Here is a 19622-nt window from a genome sequence, read left to right on the forward strand (position 1 = left end):
AACCTGAAAAAAGAAACCTAAAATTACGTTTAAACAAAAACAAAAAACAAACGACAAACCCTACTTTTTTATATCCTTAATTTTGGAATTTCTTCTATAATGAATGAGACGTAAAAAAAAAAATTGAAGTATCCCTATTTCAGAAAGCGTATTTTGTTAAAAAAAAATAATGATTGTACATAAATGAGATGTATTTTTGCACAGGTCTTTTTTTTTTTCCCTTCGATCCAGTTTTTGGTACAATTTGAGATCATCTAATATTTATTTGTTAATAAAAGAAAAAAAAATACCTTTTATGATTTGAAGTGATTCACTGCCAAGCCGATATTCTAACGATGTGCGATTCTAGGGGATTCTCCTTCCAATTTTTTATTTTATTTTTTTTATATATTTTTCTTTTTTTTGCGAGGGGCCGGATCCTTTTACTTTGGTGGCTACGGAGTGGATTAATAATGCCGAGTTGTACGCCATTGCTTTATATTAGTTGCCTGAGTCTAAAGAAAAAAAGAAACAAAATTTAAACACTTGCTGTAGCTAAGGGGCTAATGAGTAATTTTTATTTATTTATTTTTTTCTTTGAAAAAAAAAAAAACAATTTTTTTTTCTATATCTGTGTGTGTGCAGAAACAAAAAGCACACGTGTGCTTGTGTGTGATTTCTAGACCTACTGAGAAAATGAAAGTGCCTGGTTCTAGTTTCCAAGCTGTATTTTTTAGCTTTTTTCCTTAACACTTGAATGTTCAGTTGTGTTTTCTGAGCTTATTTTTTTTTTCTATTTTTTCTTTTTTTTTTTTTTTAATAATATTGTGGTTTCTGAAATTTTGTAATAACAGGGATGAAATTATTGTGAATGATTCACGGCAGCATCTAAAACACCCTAGCTTTTCAAAAGGTGATGATTCGCCGGCGCTGGGTGAAAAAATAATAATAATGTCATGGAGTTGTTGTCCTATCTGCAACATTTAATGTCTTGGGTTGGCGACCAACTTAGCTAATGTTCTAGAATTTAACAAAAAATATATGATAGATTATTGATTGAAGAAAGTTAAAAAAAAAGTCTAAAATATTTCTGTATGGGCAAAAATTAGATGAAATAAGCCAGATACCTCGTGGAACCCGAGTCTGTCGCCATTCCTAACGGAAGGTTGTGATCTAACCATGTCTTCCTCCGAGTTCCCGTTGCCAAGATTCCTTTGGTTCTTTTTTTAAAAGATGACCTATTGCTGGTCTGCAACTTGTGCCTCTCTATGCCGGTAAGTGTAGCAGCTTCTTAAAGGAAATCGTTCACCAGGGTTTTTGCTATGTAATCTAACAGCAGCAGGTGGTAGAGGCAGAGATCCTGATTCCAGAGATGTATCACTTCGTATAGTTTTGATAATCTCCTTCTGATAAAACAGTGATTATCAGTAGAGGACTACTTGGCCTGCTGCCATGTAGTCCAACCCCGCCCTCACCACTGATTGGCAGCTTTTTGGACATAATCAGTGGTGTGGGCGGGGTTATACAGAGCTCAGCATTTAGAGAGCTGATAGATCTACTGCAGATAAGTTTTTCATGAAAATTGCAGCACCCAGTAAAGTAAGTGATCCATCGCTGGAATGAGGATCTCTGGTCCTTACATCATGCCGTTCTCAGATGGGGAAGCAATACCTGGTGACAGATTCCCTTTAAGAAATGTAGAGGCATGGGTTGTAGGCTGGTATTCTAGCCTAAAGTGGTGGACATTTGTGGTCTCGAGAAGAATGCAGCTAACATTTACAATACGCTTGTTCCCTTTGGTAAATAAAAAAAGGCTGCCTCCAATACACAGGTGATAGGTTCATGGTAAAGTGGTTGTATGACTGGGAAAAAAGAAAAAGTGGAAAGAACATTGTTGCTACACCCCAAAAGGGGTATAGACTAAAGTGGCACTGTTTTTGATATTTCATACAACCCCTTTAAAATGACTTTAGGTCTCATCTGAAATGTCTATTTTAGTTATTCGCATTCTCCATAAAACTACGATTCTGGAGCATCTTTTCTTAGTCCTCTGCGTTTTACCGTTTCGGAGTTACCCCTCCTATAAACTTATGACTAAATGAATGGGGCGGTGCCAGTTGGGAGGCGTGGCACTGAACATTCTCCTACCGCCCAATCAGAGCGGACGGTCAGACTCTGCAGGGACACACCTCTTAGCAATGGCGGCTCCCAGTTATTTTACTCATACATTTCCAGGAGGAATTACGAAGGAGCAGTGCGATGCAGAGCTCCAATAAACGAGGATCCAGAATTGTTCTCTCATGGGGAATACAAGTATTTACTAAAATGGACATGTCAGGAGCGGCGACAATTCCACTTTAAGGATTTAAATCCCCAAAAATAACTATTAGGAAAAATGTTACGTACGTCAAGGTTTGCTTTACAGGAGAACACAAGCACTACAGGTTGTCAATGTGAATGTAGTTCTTGAAAATCATCTTGGCTCGCTCTCTTTTCTCTCGGTTTCTTTTCTGTATAATGTGTGAATAGTTTGATCATCTGTACACATAATCAAGAGCATCGGATCAGCTGGACTTTCGGGCTGCTGTATAGTTCATGAACAAACCAATGTCATGGGATAGAAATTACTTTGGATATTTAAGAGAAAAATCTATAGTTCTTTGTTTTGTAACAAGTTTATGTAAATAAAATAATTTATACTATTTATAAGAAAAAAAAGATTGTGCCTTGCTTTATCACAGGAGGAACAACCGTATGGTTCAAGGGGTAAGTGGGGGCTAGTGGCAGAAAATGCTGCCAGAGCTTTGGGTCCCCCGCTAGTGGGAAGTCATTGGAAATGCAGCTTCTTAGTGTTACCCGTTAATGGGTAGTGCATGGTCTACTGCGATTCCACATCACAGCACAAATGTATACCGCCTGACTGAGGCCAAAAGAACATTTGGGTGAATGGCGGCCGCCCAGTGACAGGTGATGTGATTACTGCCGCTGGCAGTCCGGACTGCACAGATCCCCATCCTGGTTAAGATGGCCCTAAAGATTTGCTGTTTTTTTTTTTAAAGGCATCAGTCAACATAAAATGACTATACAAACCGAGCACACAGATTTGGAGCACCTACCCACCTACTTGTTTTCCCCATCTTACCTGTGGCATCTGTAAAACCAGAGCTATCAAACATGGAAGATGGTAAAACAAGTGGGAAGCATCAAACTGCTCAGCTACAGCAAGTGTGCACTGAGCACCTGTTTGGTTTGAACAGTCATATTGTATTGATAAAACTCTAAGTGCAATCACCCTAAGGCCTCTTTCACACGTCCTGATATTTCCAGTGCCAGAGATATCTGTGTGCGTAATACTTGCAGCACACGTGTGGCACCAGTGTGCCGCATCAGTACCACACAGAAGGCTTTCGGGGAAGAAGTGCTACAGTAAGCGCTGTTCCCCGGTGGCGGATGCTGAAGACGGCTCTCATCATTCTCCCCTGCTCTGCCAGAGATCTGCGCAAGCAGAAGAGAATGAGGAGTTATATTAAAGTCAGAAGGATGACAGCAGGTGGGGGCTTTTGGGACTCTTACTCCCATGATCCGACACCTGCTGCCGCTAACAGTGACAGCAGGAACGGATGATCGGGGTATTCCTCACCTGCGATAACGAAATAAATGAATGAATGAAAAACCCGGCGTGGGTTCCCCCTATCTTCTTTAACCAACAAGGCAAAACTCACAGCAACCCTCAGCTGTCAGCTTTCGCAACATTTGGTTATCAAGAATAGAGGGGTCCACAGGCTGTTTTTCTAATTATTTAAATAAATACTTAAAAACACGGCATTCTCTCCCCCCCCCCCCCCCCCCCCATTTTTTACAACCAGCCTTGCTAAAGCTCACAGGCTGGCCCACCAGCCTAAAAACAGCAGCCTGCAGATGCCCAGAAAAGGCACATCTATTAGATGCACCAATTCTGTCTCTTTGCCTGGCTCCTCCCACTTGCGGTGGTAAGTGGCCAGAATAAAGTCCTTTAATTGAAAAAATGAGACAGACTCCTTTATTAATCTCGATTAAACCATACTTACGACCTCGCCTAATTCCACTGAAGCCCTCGATCTCCTGTAACAAAGCTAAAACAAACAACAATATACCATACTTATCGGTCGTTCTGTCCCATGCCGTAATCCATGTCTGGGGGGATAATTAGTTTTCAACCTGGACGGTGTGAAGATGCAACCGTCCAGGCTGAGAACCACTGGTGAATGAGCTGCTGCGAGCGCAGCATCATTGACCAGTGGTGACATCAGCGAGGTTCCCAGCTGGGCTGAACTGTGGTGACCTCAGGACCGTAGAAAAAAAACTCAGTGATGAGGTCACCGCAGTTCAGACTGGTTGGGAACCTCAAAGATGTCACCGCTGGTCATTGATGCTGCGCTTACAGCAGCTCATTCACCAGTGGTTTTCAGCCGGGACCGTTGCATCTTGGCACCATCCAGGTTCAAAACTAATTATCCCCTAGACATGGATTACGGCATGGGACAGAACGACCGACAGGTATATAATAATCTTTATTTTTTTATAGCGCTAACATATTCCGCAGCGCTTTACAGGTTGCACACATTATTGTCGCTGTCCCCGTTGGGGCTCACAATCTAAATTCCCTATCAGTATGTCTTTGGAATGTAGGAGGAAACCGGAGTACCCGGAGGAAACCCACACAAACACGGAGAGAACATACAAACTCTTTGCAGATGTTGTCCTTAGTGGGGGCTTGAACCCAGGACTCCAGCGCTGCAAGGCTGCTGTGCTAACCACTGCACCACCGTGTATGGTATATTGTTTTGGTGGAATTAGGCGAGGTCGTAATTATGGTTTAACTGAGATTAATAAAAGTCTGTGTCATTCTTTCAATTAAAGGACTTTTATTCTGGCTTTGTCTTTGTTTACCATACAAATATAGGATTAGTAATGGATTGGTGTCTTATAGATACCTCTCAATTACTAAGCCATGGGCTTGATGTCACCTGTCATTACAGAGGTAACATCAACCCCACTTGCCACTGCTACAGGGCAAGTGGGAAGAGCCGGGCAAAGCGCCAGAAATGGCGCTTCTAATAGATGTGCATTTTCTGGGCAGCTGCGGGCTGCTGTTTTTAGGCTGAGGCTATATCAATGGCCCCTTACCAGCCTGAGAATGCCAGTCCCCAGCTGTGTGCTTTAGCAAGGCTGGTTGTCAAATAAATGGGGGGACCCGGCGCCGTTTTAATTATTTAAATAATTTAAAAAAAGGCGTGAGGACCCTCTATTCTTGATAACCAACCTTGCTGAAGCTGACAGCTCAGGGTCACAGCCCCCGGGTGTGAGTTTTGACTGATTGGTTAAAGAAAATAGGGGGGAACCCACACCGGGTTTTTCATTCATTTATTTCATTATATCGCAGGCGGCAGCTGATGAATACCCCCATCCTCCGCTCCTGCTGTCACTGTTCTTTGCGGCAGCAAGTGTAGGTTGATGGGAGTAATAGTGGCAAAAGCCCCCACCTGCTGTCATCGTTCTGACTTTAATATAACTCCTCATTCTCTTCTGCTCGCGCAGATTGCTGGCACAGCAGGGGAAAATGATGAGAGCCGTCTTCAGCACCAGCCGCCGGGGAACAGCGCTAACTATAGCATTTCTTCCCCGGTGTCGAGTGTCACACAGATGACATCAATGAGTGTTCTCCGTGTGCGGGACGTTTTGACTAAAAAAACGGACATGTCTACGTGTGGGGCACACGGACATACGGTCTGTGAAAATACACGGATATGTTCACAGACCCATTGGTCTACGTGTGTCAGTAGTACGTGTGAAAACTGTCACCACACGTACCAGAGACACAGATGTATCTATTGTACAGATCTTAAAAAAAAAAAAAAAAAAAAAACACATTCGAGTCTTAAAGAAAAAAAAATGGTCTAGTGAAATTCTAGTATGGCACTACCTGGTGATCAGGACATGTCCACCTACTGAGCTGAGCGCTGCTGGAAACAGCCTTAGTCACTCTCCTCACTGCCAGAATCACACGCCTATTGGTATACTGATCCTCCAATTCCCTGAGCAGTGGTCTAAAAAAAAAAAAAAGTTCTTCTACCCGCCCTGGCAGTACGAGAAGATGGCTTCTGAGGACTGACACTCCAATGTTCCTGACACACAGTACAATGATCGGCAGAGGAACTTACTATATTTCTGCGCTGCCAGAGGTGGAAGGAGACTTTACAGTTATAATATAGTAAAGGTGGCTCATTGGTTAGCACTGTAACCATGCAGCACTGAGGTCACGGACACCATCTGCAAGGAGGTTATGTGGGTTTCCTCCTGGTTCTCTGGCTTTCACCCACACTCCAAAGACAAACAGGGAATCTATATTGTGAGCCCCGGGGGGGGGGGGGGGGGGGGGGGGGCAGTGATTATAAAGTCTGTGAAGCGCTGAAAAATACGGCGTTATGTACACAAGCATAAATAAAAATTAGGAGACATTAACTAGTACATTCTGTAATGAAAGGTTGCCAGAGGGGGAAGGAGACTGACCGGTGAAGATACAAAGCAGGAGAAAAGTGAAAAGTCATGCACAGGGGATCTTGGTAATTGTAGGCAGAAATCAAGTTCGGCATGTGTTAGTGCCCATCTGCAGTGGTTTACGGGTACAAAGAAGTGTCAGTGAATAAACTTCTTTAACTACTTGATTTGTGGGAGAAGCCACTAAATAAAAGCAAAGACAATATTCTTCTGATTTTCTCTTTTTATTTTTTTTTTTTCGTTTCTTTGTACTCATTGAATTTGTTAACATAACGTAAAAGTGTAAAAACCCTAAGTTTACATCAGTCACTGAAACACTAGCAAGCGAGATATTTATACACGACATAATGGTCTTCAGCTCTTGATCCATTCACCCCGGTTAAAAGAGTGCGGCGTCTTCACATGTTAATGACCCGGGAGAGCTTCTGTACCCTGTTCAGTAACAAGTCTCCTTTCTTTATCGTTTCTTGGTACTGCCAGTTCTTACTGTCCGGCCTGGAAGACACAACACCGTGTTACACGCGGCAGGGAACTGGGGGGACTTTTAGAGGTTTTTATGGCTTCTGGTAAAGTAACTTTACTCCTTTATTAAGACTGCATTATCAGAAGTGTAAACTTATAATATCGCATTTAGTCTAACGTTGGCAAAAATTCACACTGAAAGGGATTCTGCAGACATAACTTCATCATGGCAGGAGCTGAGCCCGCAGCCGTACACGGGGGCACCTGCCTCTAACGGCAGCGACTGGAGTGCGTGCCGATCGCCGTTTAACCACTAAAATGCCACTGTCCATTTGATAGCATCACTTAGGTGTTATAGATCTGAGGTGTAAGGCCTTTCTGATAACCATCGCTGCCATCTTTGTACTCCTATGAGGGACGAGCGTCAGATTATTAAATTGGCTTTACGCTGCAGTATATCCATAACAGGTTAAGGCTTAAGTATAATCACCACCATGGAAAATACCAAAAAGAACATTTGGTACCGCCACATCTGCAAAACGTTCATCTATGAAAACATTAATCCATACAGCAAACTCAAAGGGAAAAAAAACTTGGGACACCATTTCGATAGGTAAGCTAGCCCCCTTTATAACATCGGTTCTGATAAAACGCAAGTCGATCCGAAACTGGAAACTGATGGGACGGACTGTGAGACGGAAACATCTTTGGAGCTTTGCTAATATACAACGTATATACCATTACACCGAATCACCCGCTGGACCAATATCCAATATGGCGTCTTACGTTCCTTATACAATATGTGGGCGCCTTGTCCCAGTATAACACTCGGTACATAACCGGGGGCCACACTGAGCAGTACTATCAGCCACTAGCCTCCCCCCGCACAATACCTGTTGGTTTCCACAATGCCATTCACTTTGTCTATCTTGCAGTGTAGTCTCCCGGCTGCGATGAACCTGGAAAGCTCCCTAAAGGGAAGAACCAAGGAGAGGGTTACAAACGCAATGTGCAACTTCATTATTATTATTATTCCAGCACCGAAGTGTGTCTGCCATTTGTCAGTGCCTCTAAAATTAATGGGAATGCAACTTAATTGCATCGCAGTAACTGTAGTTCCCATCTCAACCATTCAATGCCGAGAGAGCGGGACAAGATTAAGAGAACATACTGCTAAAAAAAAAAAAAAAAAAAAAATCTGCAGGCGCCAGCTGTGTCAGGTTTAGTGTCGTAGTAATCACAAGTACAAAACTGAAAATGGCGCCAACCGCACCTGCACAGTAGCAGCTCTCAACGATGTCGGAGAACTGCTACTGTGCAGGTGGCGCCATCTTGGAGGAAAACATTTTTTTCTTCTCCAGAAAGATGGTGTCACCGGCAGCTATCGAATCTCTATACACCGATAGCGGCTACTGCGCAGGCGCCATTTTTAAATTGATTTTTTTTTTCTTTTTGTACCATTCACATCCAGCCCCGAACTGATGGGATACCGATGATGTATCCTAAGAGCCTGTGAAATTCTAACACCGATATAGAAGTGCGATGCTTAGTAATGGAAGAGCAGCACTGAAACCGGAGTTCATCAGTGTCACCTCTAACCTTATGGTTCTACTAGGTGTAGTCAGTGCATGAGACTGAATGATTTAAAGGGGTTGTCAGATGAAAACCAAATGATCACCTATGCATGGGATGGGTGATAACTTATTGATCGTGGGAGGTCTGATCACTGGGCCCACCACCGATCGGCAGGACGATGGAGCAGCCGTGTGCAAGCTCAGCCGCAGCTCAATTTATTCCCTATAGGGAGCGGAGTGCTCGTCCCCCCCTCAGAGAATGAATGGAGCGGCATCAGACATCTAAACTGCTGCCCCATTTTTGGAACACGGATAGAAACTCCTCATTTTGACGATCAGTTCAGGTCCCAGCGGTTGTGGATATGTAATAACTTGTTTTCACTGGACACCCCCTTTAATATATCCATCACACAATCTGGTTATTGTTGTAGGAGGTAACGCTGTAAAACGGTATTAAGAATACTGTGCAAACGCTGCTGCAGATACCGCTGCGGTCAGTCGTCACCTCTTGATTAGACAAACGCCATAGACCTGCCGGTGCAGGAAAATTCAGATTACCGCCCCCCCCCAAGTGCAGATTTTCTGCAGACATAGCCCCACTTATCTGACTGGAGCTTGCAGATAACCAGGTGCTTAGATGAATGGAACCAATTTTCTGTCTGCAAGAAATTCCCCCCCGACCCCAGTGTACAAGGTAATGGCGAGAAGAGACACATACTGGTCTATGAATTCTACTCCGACACCAAAGGCTTCAGCCATGTAGCCCAGCGTCAGCGAGCGGTAAGACTCCAGCAGTTGGCTGTAGGCCTGGATCCTCATCTCACGGACGTAGTATCTGTAATGGGGGGCAAAAAGCCAGTCCTTCTTCAGCTCCTGCTCCACGGCAGCTGCGAGCAAGAACGGAAACGCCATTATAGAAGAATGTGACAGAAAGTGATGGAGTTCCATTATAACGTTTTATATAGAATGTGTCCTGTAAATTGTGGCCGCGTCTTCTGGATTATCTTACCCAGCGACTGGAAAAACACAGAATAACGGCACTCGTACAACGAGAAGAGATACTGGCGGACTGTGGGCAAACTGTGCAACACTTCGAGGATCTCCGCACCTTTTATGACCTGGAATTAAAAAGGTAAAATATGTTACCAAAAAAATATGTGCTCAATCCTACAGATTATCCACTTTGTATGTACATGGCTGCTACTAACGGGGGCTTCAAGGATCACATCTCCCTCCCCACAGTATTACACAGCATCTATCAATTCCCTGCGGGGCTGCCGGACGCTGCACTTTGCTTTTACGGGCAGCTCCATGATTGGCGCAGATGTCTGATGTCCAACCTGTTGGTTCATTTTATAATGGGGATAAAAGTTTCCTATTTGGCCGATTGGTGCATGTCCCAGCGCCCGGACCCTCACCGATCAGAACCTGATCACCTATCCAGCAGATAGCTCACAACTAGTGGCTAGGGTATGCACCGAGCATCATGGGGGCTCGAGTGACATGTTCCACGGCCTCGTGTTTTGTGATTGTTAGACATGCACAAAACATGCGGGGGGATTACTCGACAACTGGCGACAGACAGCCACAAAAAACTGGGATTGCCCAACAGCCGTGAAACATGCGGCCGCTGGGACTTGACCCTGTCACTTGAGCCCCCCACGATACTCTGTGCGTACCCGAGCCCCCTCGGCAAACTCCAGTAACGAGCACTTCTGCTCATCACTATTCACAACTTGTTTTCACCAGACAGCCCCATTAAAGAAAAATCCTTGTTTAAAGGGGCTTTCTAATCTCAACTAGGTATCCACTATACATGCCTTAAAGGGGTTTTGTGCGGCACCGATCACTTCCACGTAGGAAGATGAGCGTCTATGATGATGTTGCATCTGGGGAGCGTCCATAACGCCTGCTGATCACGCACGTGTCCTGGTAGGTATCTACAGATGCAACGTCATGGACACTGCTCGCCTCCTGATGCAGAAGTGAGTGGCATCTGATAAAGGACAAACCCTCGCACCTTCCAGCCATATTGGTTGCACAAGACTTCATTTATATAAAAATCACTACACCTTTGGAATAATGTGTGTATTTTCTGTTTTGCAGTCTTTTGTCACCAGCTGGTGCCTCCTCAATTGGCTAAGAACTTATTAATAGCTCCTTGTGCGAGGCCGAGACCATCGATGACTACGGCCGACTTACCTTCTCTCTCAGGTCTGGTCGGTCCAGGGCGATCATACTGACATACACGGTGTAGGTAACAAAGGTCTTGTAATCCATCAGCTCGTACGAGGTGAAGGTGGAGACGGTGTCCAGGAAGAGCTCGGCCGCCTGCTTGAAGTCTCGGATGGCCACACAGTACAGTCCCTGATAGACCTTCAGACGATTCCTCCGGTCCCAGTCACCACCTTCCTCGATGAGACTGGAAGGAAACATTAAGGAGTTAGGAGGAGCAAAGCGAGAATCATTACACTGGGTCATTTAACCCCTTACCAACCTTCGGGCCTTCTCTGTGTTTCTTGTAATGAGATCATTGTCCATATAAAATAAGCCGATCCTCAGGAGGTAAAATACTATGTCCAGGCGATGTCCGAGCGCCACCGTCTTATCATAGGTCTTCCGAAAAGCGGTCAGAGCCCCTTCCTGCCAAACACAAAACTGGAAGCGTTAGAGAAAACAGCAGGATGGGAGAAATCAAAGTGTAGAAATAGGTTCAATTGATCAATATCTATTGTTTCCCGTTATCAGGGTCCCTCATTTGTGACCCCCGCTATGCGGCAAAGATGTAAGGGTACCGTTACACTAAACGACTTACCAACGATCATGACCAGCGATGCGACCTGGCCGTGATCGTTGGTAAGTCGTTGTGTGGTCGCTGGGGAGCTGTCACACAGACAGCTCTCTCCAGTTACCAACGATCAGGGGAACGACTTCGGCATCGTTGAAACTGTCTTCAACGATGCCGAAGTCCCCCTGCAGCACCCGGGTAACCAGGGTAAACATCGGGTTACTAAGCGCAGGGCAGCGCTTAGTAACCCGATATTTACCCTGGTTACCATTGAAAAAGTAAAAAAAAACACTACATACTCACATTCTGATGTCTCATGTCCCCCGCCGGCGTCCACAGGGTTAAAACTGCTTTCAGCAGGAGCGCTGGTAATGCTGCGCTGCTGCCGAGAGCTTCCCTGCACTGAATGTGTCAGCGCCCTGAGCGCCGGCAGTAACAGCGGTGACGTCACCGCTGTGCTCTGCTTTACGGCCGGCACTGACAGTCAGTGCAGGGAGGCTCTCGGCAGCAGCGCAGCATTAGCAAGCGCTCCTGCCGAAAGCAGTTTAACCCTGTGGACACCGGCCGGGGACGTGACAGACATCAGAATGTGAGTATGTACTGTTTTTTTTTTTTTAACTTTTACAATGGTAACCAGGGTAAATATCGGGTTACTAAGCGCGGCCCTGCGCTTAGTAACCCGATGTTTACCCTGGATACCATTGTAAAACATCGCTGGTATCGTTGCTTTTGCTGCCAAACACAACGATACACGGCGATCTGACGACCAAATAAAGTTCTGGACTTCTAGCTCCGACCAGCGATATCACAGCAGGATCCTGATCGCTGCTGCGTGTCACACACAACGAGATCGCTATCCAGGACGCTGCAACGTCACGGATTGTTGTCGTTCTCGTTGGAAAGTTGGTCAGTGTGACGGTACCTTAAGAGGGGCTCCCGCACTGGCGGGCCTGACATGCTCACACCTTACAACACGAAATTCCCATTTTAGCCAGTGATGGCATATTGCTAGGATGTGTCATTACTTAATGTTTGCTGGGGGACCAACCTGTGTGATCTACATTAATCTCGAGAATGAAGGGGGTGCAGACCTGCGTCCCCCTCACAGAAGCGCTACTGCATAACTAAATGGGGTCACCCTGCAATCGGGGCTGCCAAAACCAATCAGCGCTGTGACCCCTTCCCTCTCGAAGATCAGAAGGTGATCCGGAGATCGTAATGCCCCTTTATTGGCCAGCTTACCTTATCCCCGATCCTGCACATGTATTCTGCCCGTGCCATCATGGCGTCTCGGATCTCGCTCTCGCCCAGGTTCTTCTCGGCGTCCTCCAGCTCGGCGTCCAGCCTCTTCAGCTCCTCCTCATTTGCTTTCTTCATCTTGTTTAATAGGTCCGTATCCACCTGCCAATCCAGCTGCTTACACAGACCCTCGTAGTAGGGAGCCATGTCTGAAAACAGGAGAATCGGCTACAGGTCAGAAGTATTCCCAGCACCGCTTGCTGTCACAGAATAGTAACCTTCCCGCCTATATACATAGCACGCACAGGGAAGCCATCATGGGGATTTTATACCTCCTACTCCTCATAAGCTTTCATGCTGACTAAATCCTGACCCTGAGTTTAGAAATATGTTTGAGACATCTGGTGTTGAAATCGTATCCAAATGAGCCGCAAGTGCGTCCACCCTATTCCCCAGCTGACAGCTTTGCCTGTCAGGCCATGGATGACAGGTCACTGACACAAGAGTGACCCGTTAGACACAGTGCAAAAGTACAAATCCCACCCTGAAGCACTTGCATATGATTTCAACACCAGATGTCTCCGAAACGGCGAAACGTTATTTCTAAAATCAGGGTTTAATCCGCATGAAGGCACCTGTACAAGCACAACCATGAGTAGGAGGTATAAAACCCCCATGGCAGGTTCCCTCTAAGGGTTCTCACAGCTGAGATCACAACAATAGTATCCGGCATAGACAAACTATAGTATCAGCACTGATATATTACAGCACAGTATCAGACAGGAGAGGACATGCGCTGTCTGGGCCGCAGGAAACAGTATTAGGCCTAGTTCACATATGGGTATTTCTATGGCAAAACCAGGAGGGTCTCCAGTACACCACAGGGGACAATGTTTGTTACACTTGTTCCGCAAAATACGGACCAAATAGTGATGTGTGAATAAGACCTTAAAGGGTTAGTCTTATAGGAAAACGTTACAATTATAACAGAGCTTGTGAGAACCAGAAACTTTGCAATTCACTTAGTAAAGGTCCGGTGCAGCGCTTACACCTCTCCCTATAGAGCTTGTACTTGCTGCCCTGATCTCTGGATCAGGCAGGTGTCTATGTTCTTTCTCCGCCAAAGGTTTTTGTGTTTTTTTTTTACAGGGTTCTTTTTGTGGGGAAACCAGATCCTCTGGGTCAGAATGATTGCAGCAATAGCGCCCATGCATCGATTTTGATTTTTAAAAGGAACCTGACAGCGGATACATGCTCCCATCCACGGGCGGCGCGTACAAGACTTTCCTGCATGACTTCAGCCATGTGGGGTTTTCTCCGACACGCTGCAGCATTTCAGAGAAACACACACTTTACAAGCCACCGGGGGAACAAGCTGCACAGGGACTAGAGGGACAAGGCGGCTCCCCGGTAGCTTCATCCCACCCGCTGCTGATGACTGACAGGTCTCTCCCTGCGTGTATGTATAGGGAGACACCTGTCCATTATAAGCAGCGGGCGGGGGAGACTAGTGGGACAGGCGGCTCCCCGGTAGATTCTGCCCCTCCCAGATAAAAGGGGCTGTCAATCACTGGCAGTGGGGGAGGGGAGAAGCCCCCAACAACAAGCTCATGTTTTACTCTGACACACTGCAGCATTTCAGAGCGGCACGTACCCCGCACAGCTCCTACCCGGCACACATTGTACCCAGCAGCCGTGGATGGGGTAGCGTGTATTAGCGGTCAGGTTCTCTTTAAAAGACATAATCTATGCAAGTTTGCTATAATCGTACAGTTCGTATCTGTAGCATCCGGTTTCAGGGTAATTTTCACCACAAAAGAACATAATAAAGACAAAACATTGATGGAATTTAGAGCCTGGATGTGAATTTTTTGCACCCCCCTCCCCCTCAGAGCTATAACTCTGCACAATTTCACAAACGCCCTAAATTATCTATTTAATGTCTGTAATTTATCTCTCTACTTAAAAGGGGCTCTTCAAGTGATCTGCGGGGCCCTGACAATCCACAGAAAAGGGCACTTAGTCATTAGAATGGAGCACGTGCCGAGCGCCGCCCCAACTGTTCTCTATTGGGCTGACAGATAAAGTAACAAGCAGGTAACAAGTCACATCCAGGCCCTGACCCCGCAGAGACCCCCACGCCCCTCTGCCACATAAGACCCCGGCATTATGACTGGCGGGGGGCAGAGACGTCTCCAATCGGCGGTCGTGCCTGTCTCAGCCATACCGCCCATGTCATGTGATCACATCAGCCAATCAGAGCACAGAGCACCTCCATCACTGCGGACGTCCGTCACATGACCCCCAGCCATTATGGGCAGAACCATCACGACTCGGGGGGTGTTAGTATTTAATGTGAGGGGGTCTTCTTATAAGAGGACCCCTCTATATGGAGCATGCAGATGACAAGCTTAGCTAATGAACAATGTATGGGGGAACTACAACTCCCAGAAGCCCCCGACATGCATAGGACTGCTGTTCAGAGCAATGGGAATGCTGGGAGTTGTAGTTCCATAGGGGGTCGATAACCAACACTTACTATTGTGGGTAATGGAGTCCATGAGCTCAGCACGGAGCCGGACATCGCTGCGGGTTTCCGGGAGGCTGAGGAGAAACTTCAGCTGTGCGATACGTAGGTCCGGGTTTTTGGGCAGCCCCTCTTCTTCCAGATTCTCCAGCGGCATCTCTCCGTCTTCTTCGGGGCACCGGGAACTGCTCAGTCACCACTTCCGCCGGAAGCTGCCGTTTACAATGAGGCCCGGCGAGGAATCACAGCGGCCTCTAGTGTTGGCGGCCGGAAACTGCACCCTGCAAACACGACGACGTCATCTGCTGGAGGAGGGCGGCAATTGCGGAACACCTGAGTTATGAAGCAGCGGCACCTGCTGGCTATAGCGAGTATTGCAACATAAAGTGCAGAACGGGTGCCATCTAGTGGAAGCAGGGCGTATTGCAATGCTATTATAAACAACACTTCTGGCATCTGGGTTTTTGTTTTAATTATTCTTATTCTTTTGCGCTTCTTTTTTTCTCCTCTTCTTCCATAGACATAATTTCATTTATTTATTTATTTTTTATTTCCGTCAACATAGGTCTATTTTTCTATGCAATACAAGTCATCAATTTGAATAACACCATTCGTTTTATGTTTTAGGTTCTTTTGCGGCTTTCATTTTGGAGTAAAAATGACCCGGGAACAAACTTGTGTCACTCTTTTTATTATTTTTAGGGGCTTGCAAAAAATTGTAAAAAAAAATTGGTTTGTGACGTTATTTTCTGTAACCTCGTTCATTTTTCTCTCTTTGGAGCCGGATGATGAGGGTTGTTTTTTGCATGGAAAGCCGTAATCATTTTCAGGTACATGACGTCATTTTCATCCCCTTTTTCTTCCATTTTTTGTGTGAAGTGCAGTGACCGAAAAACAAGAATTCTAACTTTTAACTGATTTATTATTATTATTATACAGGTTAATTAATAAATAAAATCAGGGGTTAGACATTTGCCGACTTGGCGATACCAAAACTGCTTATTTTTCTATTTTTTCATTTCTTTATTTTAGGATGAAAAAAGGGACGAAAATGAATTTTTATATATTTTTTATATTTATTTAAAACATTTTTTTTTTATTTTCCTCCATTTTTTAGTCACCCTAGGGGACCTGATCTACTGTAATACTTCCGTTATTTCAGGAGATAGAGAAAAACATGGTCTCCTGTGACAGAATTACCAAGATGGCAGCTGTGGCAACTCATCGTCACCCTTCGTTTTCGTCGCTGGGGTCAAAGCCGTTTCTTGAAGGTTTATTACTAATGGCTGAGTCCAGCGCTCGCCTTTTTCCATCAGTCCCATAGAGTATGAACAGAGTAGAGACGCACGTTCTCAGCCATCGCTCCATTCCGACACAATAATTTCTGAACTTTTATGGGGGTCCCAGTGGTTGCACCCGTCAATCAGCAAGTTGCCACTTATCCTTTGCATGGGACATCAGTCGAGCCATTATGGCCTCTGCAAAACTCCTGGGCAGACGGTCACTCAGTGCCGTAGTGTAGGGCGGGGGGTGGCATATGAGCACCAACGTCTGTGGAGAAACAAAATTTTGCATTGATCCACCCTACTGTCAAAGGAGCAGTGCCGGTAAATGGCACTTGTTCTTGGCGCAGCACATTAAGAGCTGCCTATGCAGAGTGCAGCAGTTGAGATCAGTTCGTGATCTGCTGCTGCCCTCTGCATAGGAATCTGTCAAAGCTCTCAGTATAATGACATGAGCTTTGTCACCTCTGTTGCCATCTATCCAGTCCTGTATATGTATATATATATATATATATATTAGGCACTTTAAATACCTGTAAGTCGACGGGGTAATGGATCCAGAAATTTCCACTGGTCACTGAAAAGAAGGCTGAGTGGTGTGCCTAAGAAGTGTGCAGCTCGAGAGGCAGGAGTGCGCAGAGCGCAGCACAGAGGCAATAGAAAATCGTAGGCTTTCCTAAGCTGCACACTTCCCAGCCATCATTTGAATGATCGTGGGGGGATCTTAGGACCCGGACCCCCACTGATCTGCTGGCATTTAGAGATAGGGTTATGCCTAGTGATTGGGTTTGGATCAGGGCTCATCATACTCATCTGAGAGAAAAATGGACGAGTGCAATCCAACAAAAAATCGGATTACACTCGGACCAATGTAATCTATGATTCCCCGCTCATCTGCAATTTTTTTCTCAGCTCAGATCAGGATGAGAAAAAATCCTCCTATCTCGGACGAGACTCGCCAATGCAGGTCAATGGGGGTGATAAAAAAAAAAAAATCGTACAGCACTCGGACCATGCAAGTGCTGTCCGATTTTTACACACCGATGTCCTTTGAAAAGCCAGCAATTCATCTGCTGTGTACAGTAAAATCACAGAGTGCCAGGTTAGATTGAATAGATATGTACAGATAGAATACATAGATATAAAGATGTCAGTCACATATAATTAGTACAGTTCTTTTGTAGCTTACTGTACATGTATTTTTTTACATACTAAATTATTTTCAGAAAAAATGGCTTGGAGTCCTACAACATTTTATTACCCAGCGGAGGGAAAGCGGTCAGCTGGGGGAAGATGTTTATAGCCTGGGAAGGGGGTAAAACCCATGGAGCTTCCCAGGCTATTAATATCAGCTCACAGCTGTATACTTAACCTTTCTGGTTATTAAAATGGGTGACTCCACAAACAAAATGACATAGAGTACCCCTTTAATTAATAACTAGCAAAGCCTAGGCAGATAGCTGCACGCTGATATTAATAGCCTAGGAAGGGGCCGAGGATATTGGCCCCTCCCAGACTATAAACATCAGCTCTCCACCACCCTAGAAATAGCACAACCATACAATGCACCAATTCTGGCACTTAGCCTCGCTCTTCCCACTTGCCCTGGTGCGGTGGAAAGTGGGGTGATAGTTGTGGGTTGATGTCACATTTGTATTGTCAGGTGACATCAATCCCAGAAGTTAGTAATGGAGAGGCCTCAATAATAATAATGCCCCTATTACTAACCCCATAGTAATATTGTATAAAACACACATACCCAGAATAAAGTCCTTTATTTAAAATGACGCAGACTCTTTTAATGAATCAAAATTTACCAAAAACATGCATACTCACCTCAATGCCCAATCCATAGAAGCCAATGTCTCCTGTAAAATAATCAAAATAATAAACAACCATTTTCCTCACCTGTCCACCGAGAAGATAATAATCCAATTGTCCCACAACGGGTCTAGCTCTGCTTCATCTAGATGGCAGGCTGCATTGTTGCATGATGTGACCATACAGCCTGCCATCCAGCAGAGACACTGAGCTGTGCATGCTACCTCTGTTCAACGCCTCACGGTGAACTCCTTTCACCTCACTGATGTCACCGCAAGCGTTTGAAACTTCTCACGCTCGCAGTGATGTTAGAAAGCTCAGCGGCGTTCATAGCCAATTAACTCCTGGAAAGTGCCATGGGAAAATTTCTATCGGCACTCGTGCTGATGTCATTGGGTTGAACTGAGTTCATTGGCTCTAAACTCCAATGACCTTTCTGAAAGGTCAGTGAGGTGAATGGAGTTCACAGCGAGGCACTGACCAAGCTCACTGTCTCTGCTGGATGGCAAGCTGTATTGTTGCGTCATGCAACAATGCAACCTGCCATATAAAGGTAGCAGAGCTAGACATGTCCCAGGACAAATAGATTATCTTCTCGGTGGTATCAGGGCACGAAGGAAGAACCCGAAAGTGGGCCTCTGGGTTATAGCTCTAGAGCCCCCAAGGGCGAACGGACCTGATGGAACCACCCCCTATAAAGGGAGTATTAGGGGCAGGCCCAAGGGGGATGGAACCACAACGGCTGGAGCCAAAGGGGCGACTAATGGCAAGTAAAGAAAGGGAAGAGACCGGGGTATGGAGGCAGTAAATGAGAACAGAGAACAAACGGGAACTGAGGAATAAGGGAGGTAGATGGGACCAGGAGGACCAGAGACAGGGCGGCGGCACGATGCTGCAAGAGAGGAACAAAAAAGGTAATAACTAGTAGGGATAGATGGAACAGGTAGGCACGAGTAGACACAGGGCAGGTATGACAGACACAGAGCAGGCACGGCAGAGACACGGAGCTGACACGACTGAGACACAGGGCAGGTACGGGAGAGACACGGAGCAGACACGACTGAGACACAGGGCAGGTACGGCTGAGGCGCCGAGCAGGTATGGCTGAGACACGGGACTGACACGAATGAGACACAGGGCAGGTACGGGAGAGACACGGAGCAGACACGACGGATACAGGGCATGTACGGCTGAGGCGCCGAGCAGGTACGGCTGAGACACGGAGCTGACAGGACTGAAACACAGGGCAGGTATGGCTGAGAGGCAGGAAAGGGAACGGAGATAGGGAGCCAAGGAACAAGGGGGTACACCAGAAAGAATGCTAGCGTCACCGCTTTAGATAACCAGGCGTCTTACCTGTACAGACGCCCAGAAGAAATACCCGATGGGCACCGCCATGATGGGGCGGAGTC

The 19622-nt window shown here is 45.9% G+C and overlaps 1 protein-coding gene across 1 annotated transcript; it reads right to left on the reverse strand.

Annotated features, from left to right (window-relative positions):
* Window positions 1-6721: 6721 nt before the first annotated feature.
* Window positions 6722-15372, reverse strand: PSMD6 (proteasome 26S subunit, non-ATPase 6). The gene is made up of 8 exons (XM_077275900.1): window positions 15119-15372; window positions 12583-12788; window positions 11050-11195; window positions 10755-10974; window positions 9562-9670; window positions 9271-9439; window positions 7872-7949; window positions 6722-7011 (listed from the first exon to the last, which is right to left on the reverse strand). The coding sequence occupies exons 1-8, from the start codon at window positions 15261-15263 to the stop codon at window positions 6915-6917; spliced, it is 1170 nt and encodes a 389-aa protein (XP_077132015.1). The 5' UTR covers window positions 15264-15372; the 3' UTR covers window positions 6722-6914.
* Between the last annotated feature and the right edge of the window lie 4250 nt (window positions 15373-19622).

Source organism: Ranitomeya variabilis, chromosome 8 (genome assembly GCF_051348905.1).
Source record: "Ranitomeya variabilis isolate aRanVar5 chromosome 8, aRanVar5.hap1, whole genome shotgun sequence".
Lineage (NCBI taxonomy): Eukaryota > Metazoa > Chordata > Amphibia > Anura > Dendrobatidae > Ranitomeya > Ranitomeya variabilis.

What these genes read in the sequence shown, in the direction of transcription:
- PSMD6 (XM_077275900.1), bottom strand. Translation starts at nt 15,263, where the DNA reads ATGCCGCTGGAGAATCTGGAAGAAGAGGGGCTGCCCAAAAACCCGGAC. An exon ending in GGACTCCATTACCCACAATA is followed by an intron (nt 12,789 to 15,118) that starts GTAAGTGTTGGT and finishes TCCTGTTTTCAG; the next exon opens with ACATGGCTCCCTACTACGAG. An exon ending in GACCAGACCTGAGAGAGAAG is followed by an intron (nt 9,671 to 10,754) that starts GTAAGTCGGCCG and finishes TTTTAATTCCAG; the next exon opens with GTCATAAAAGGTGCGGAGAT.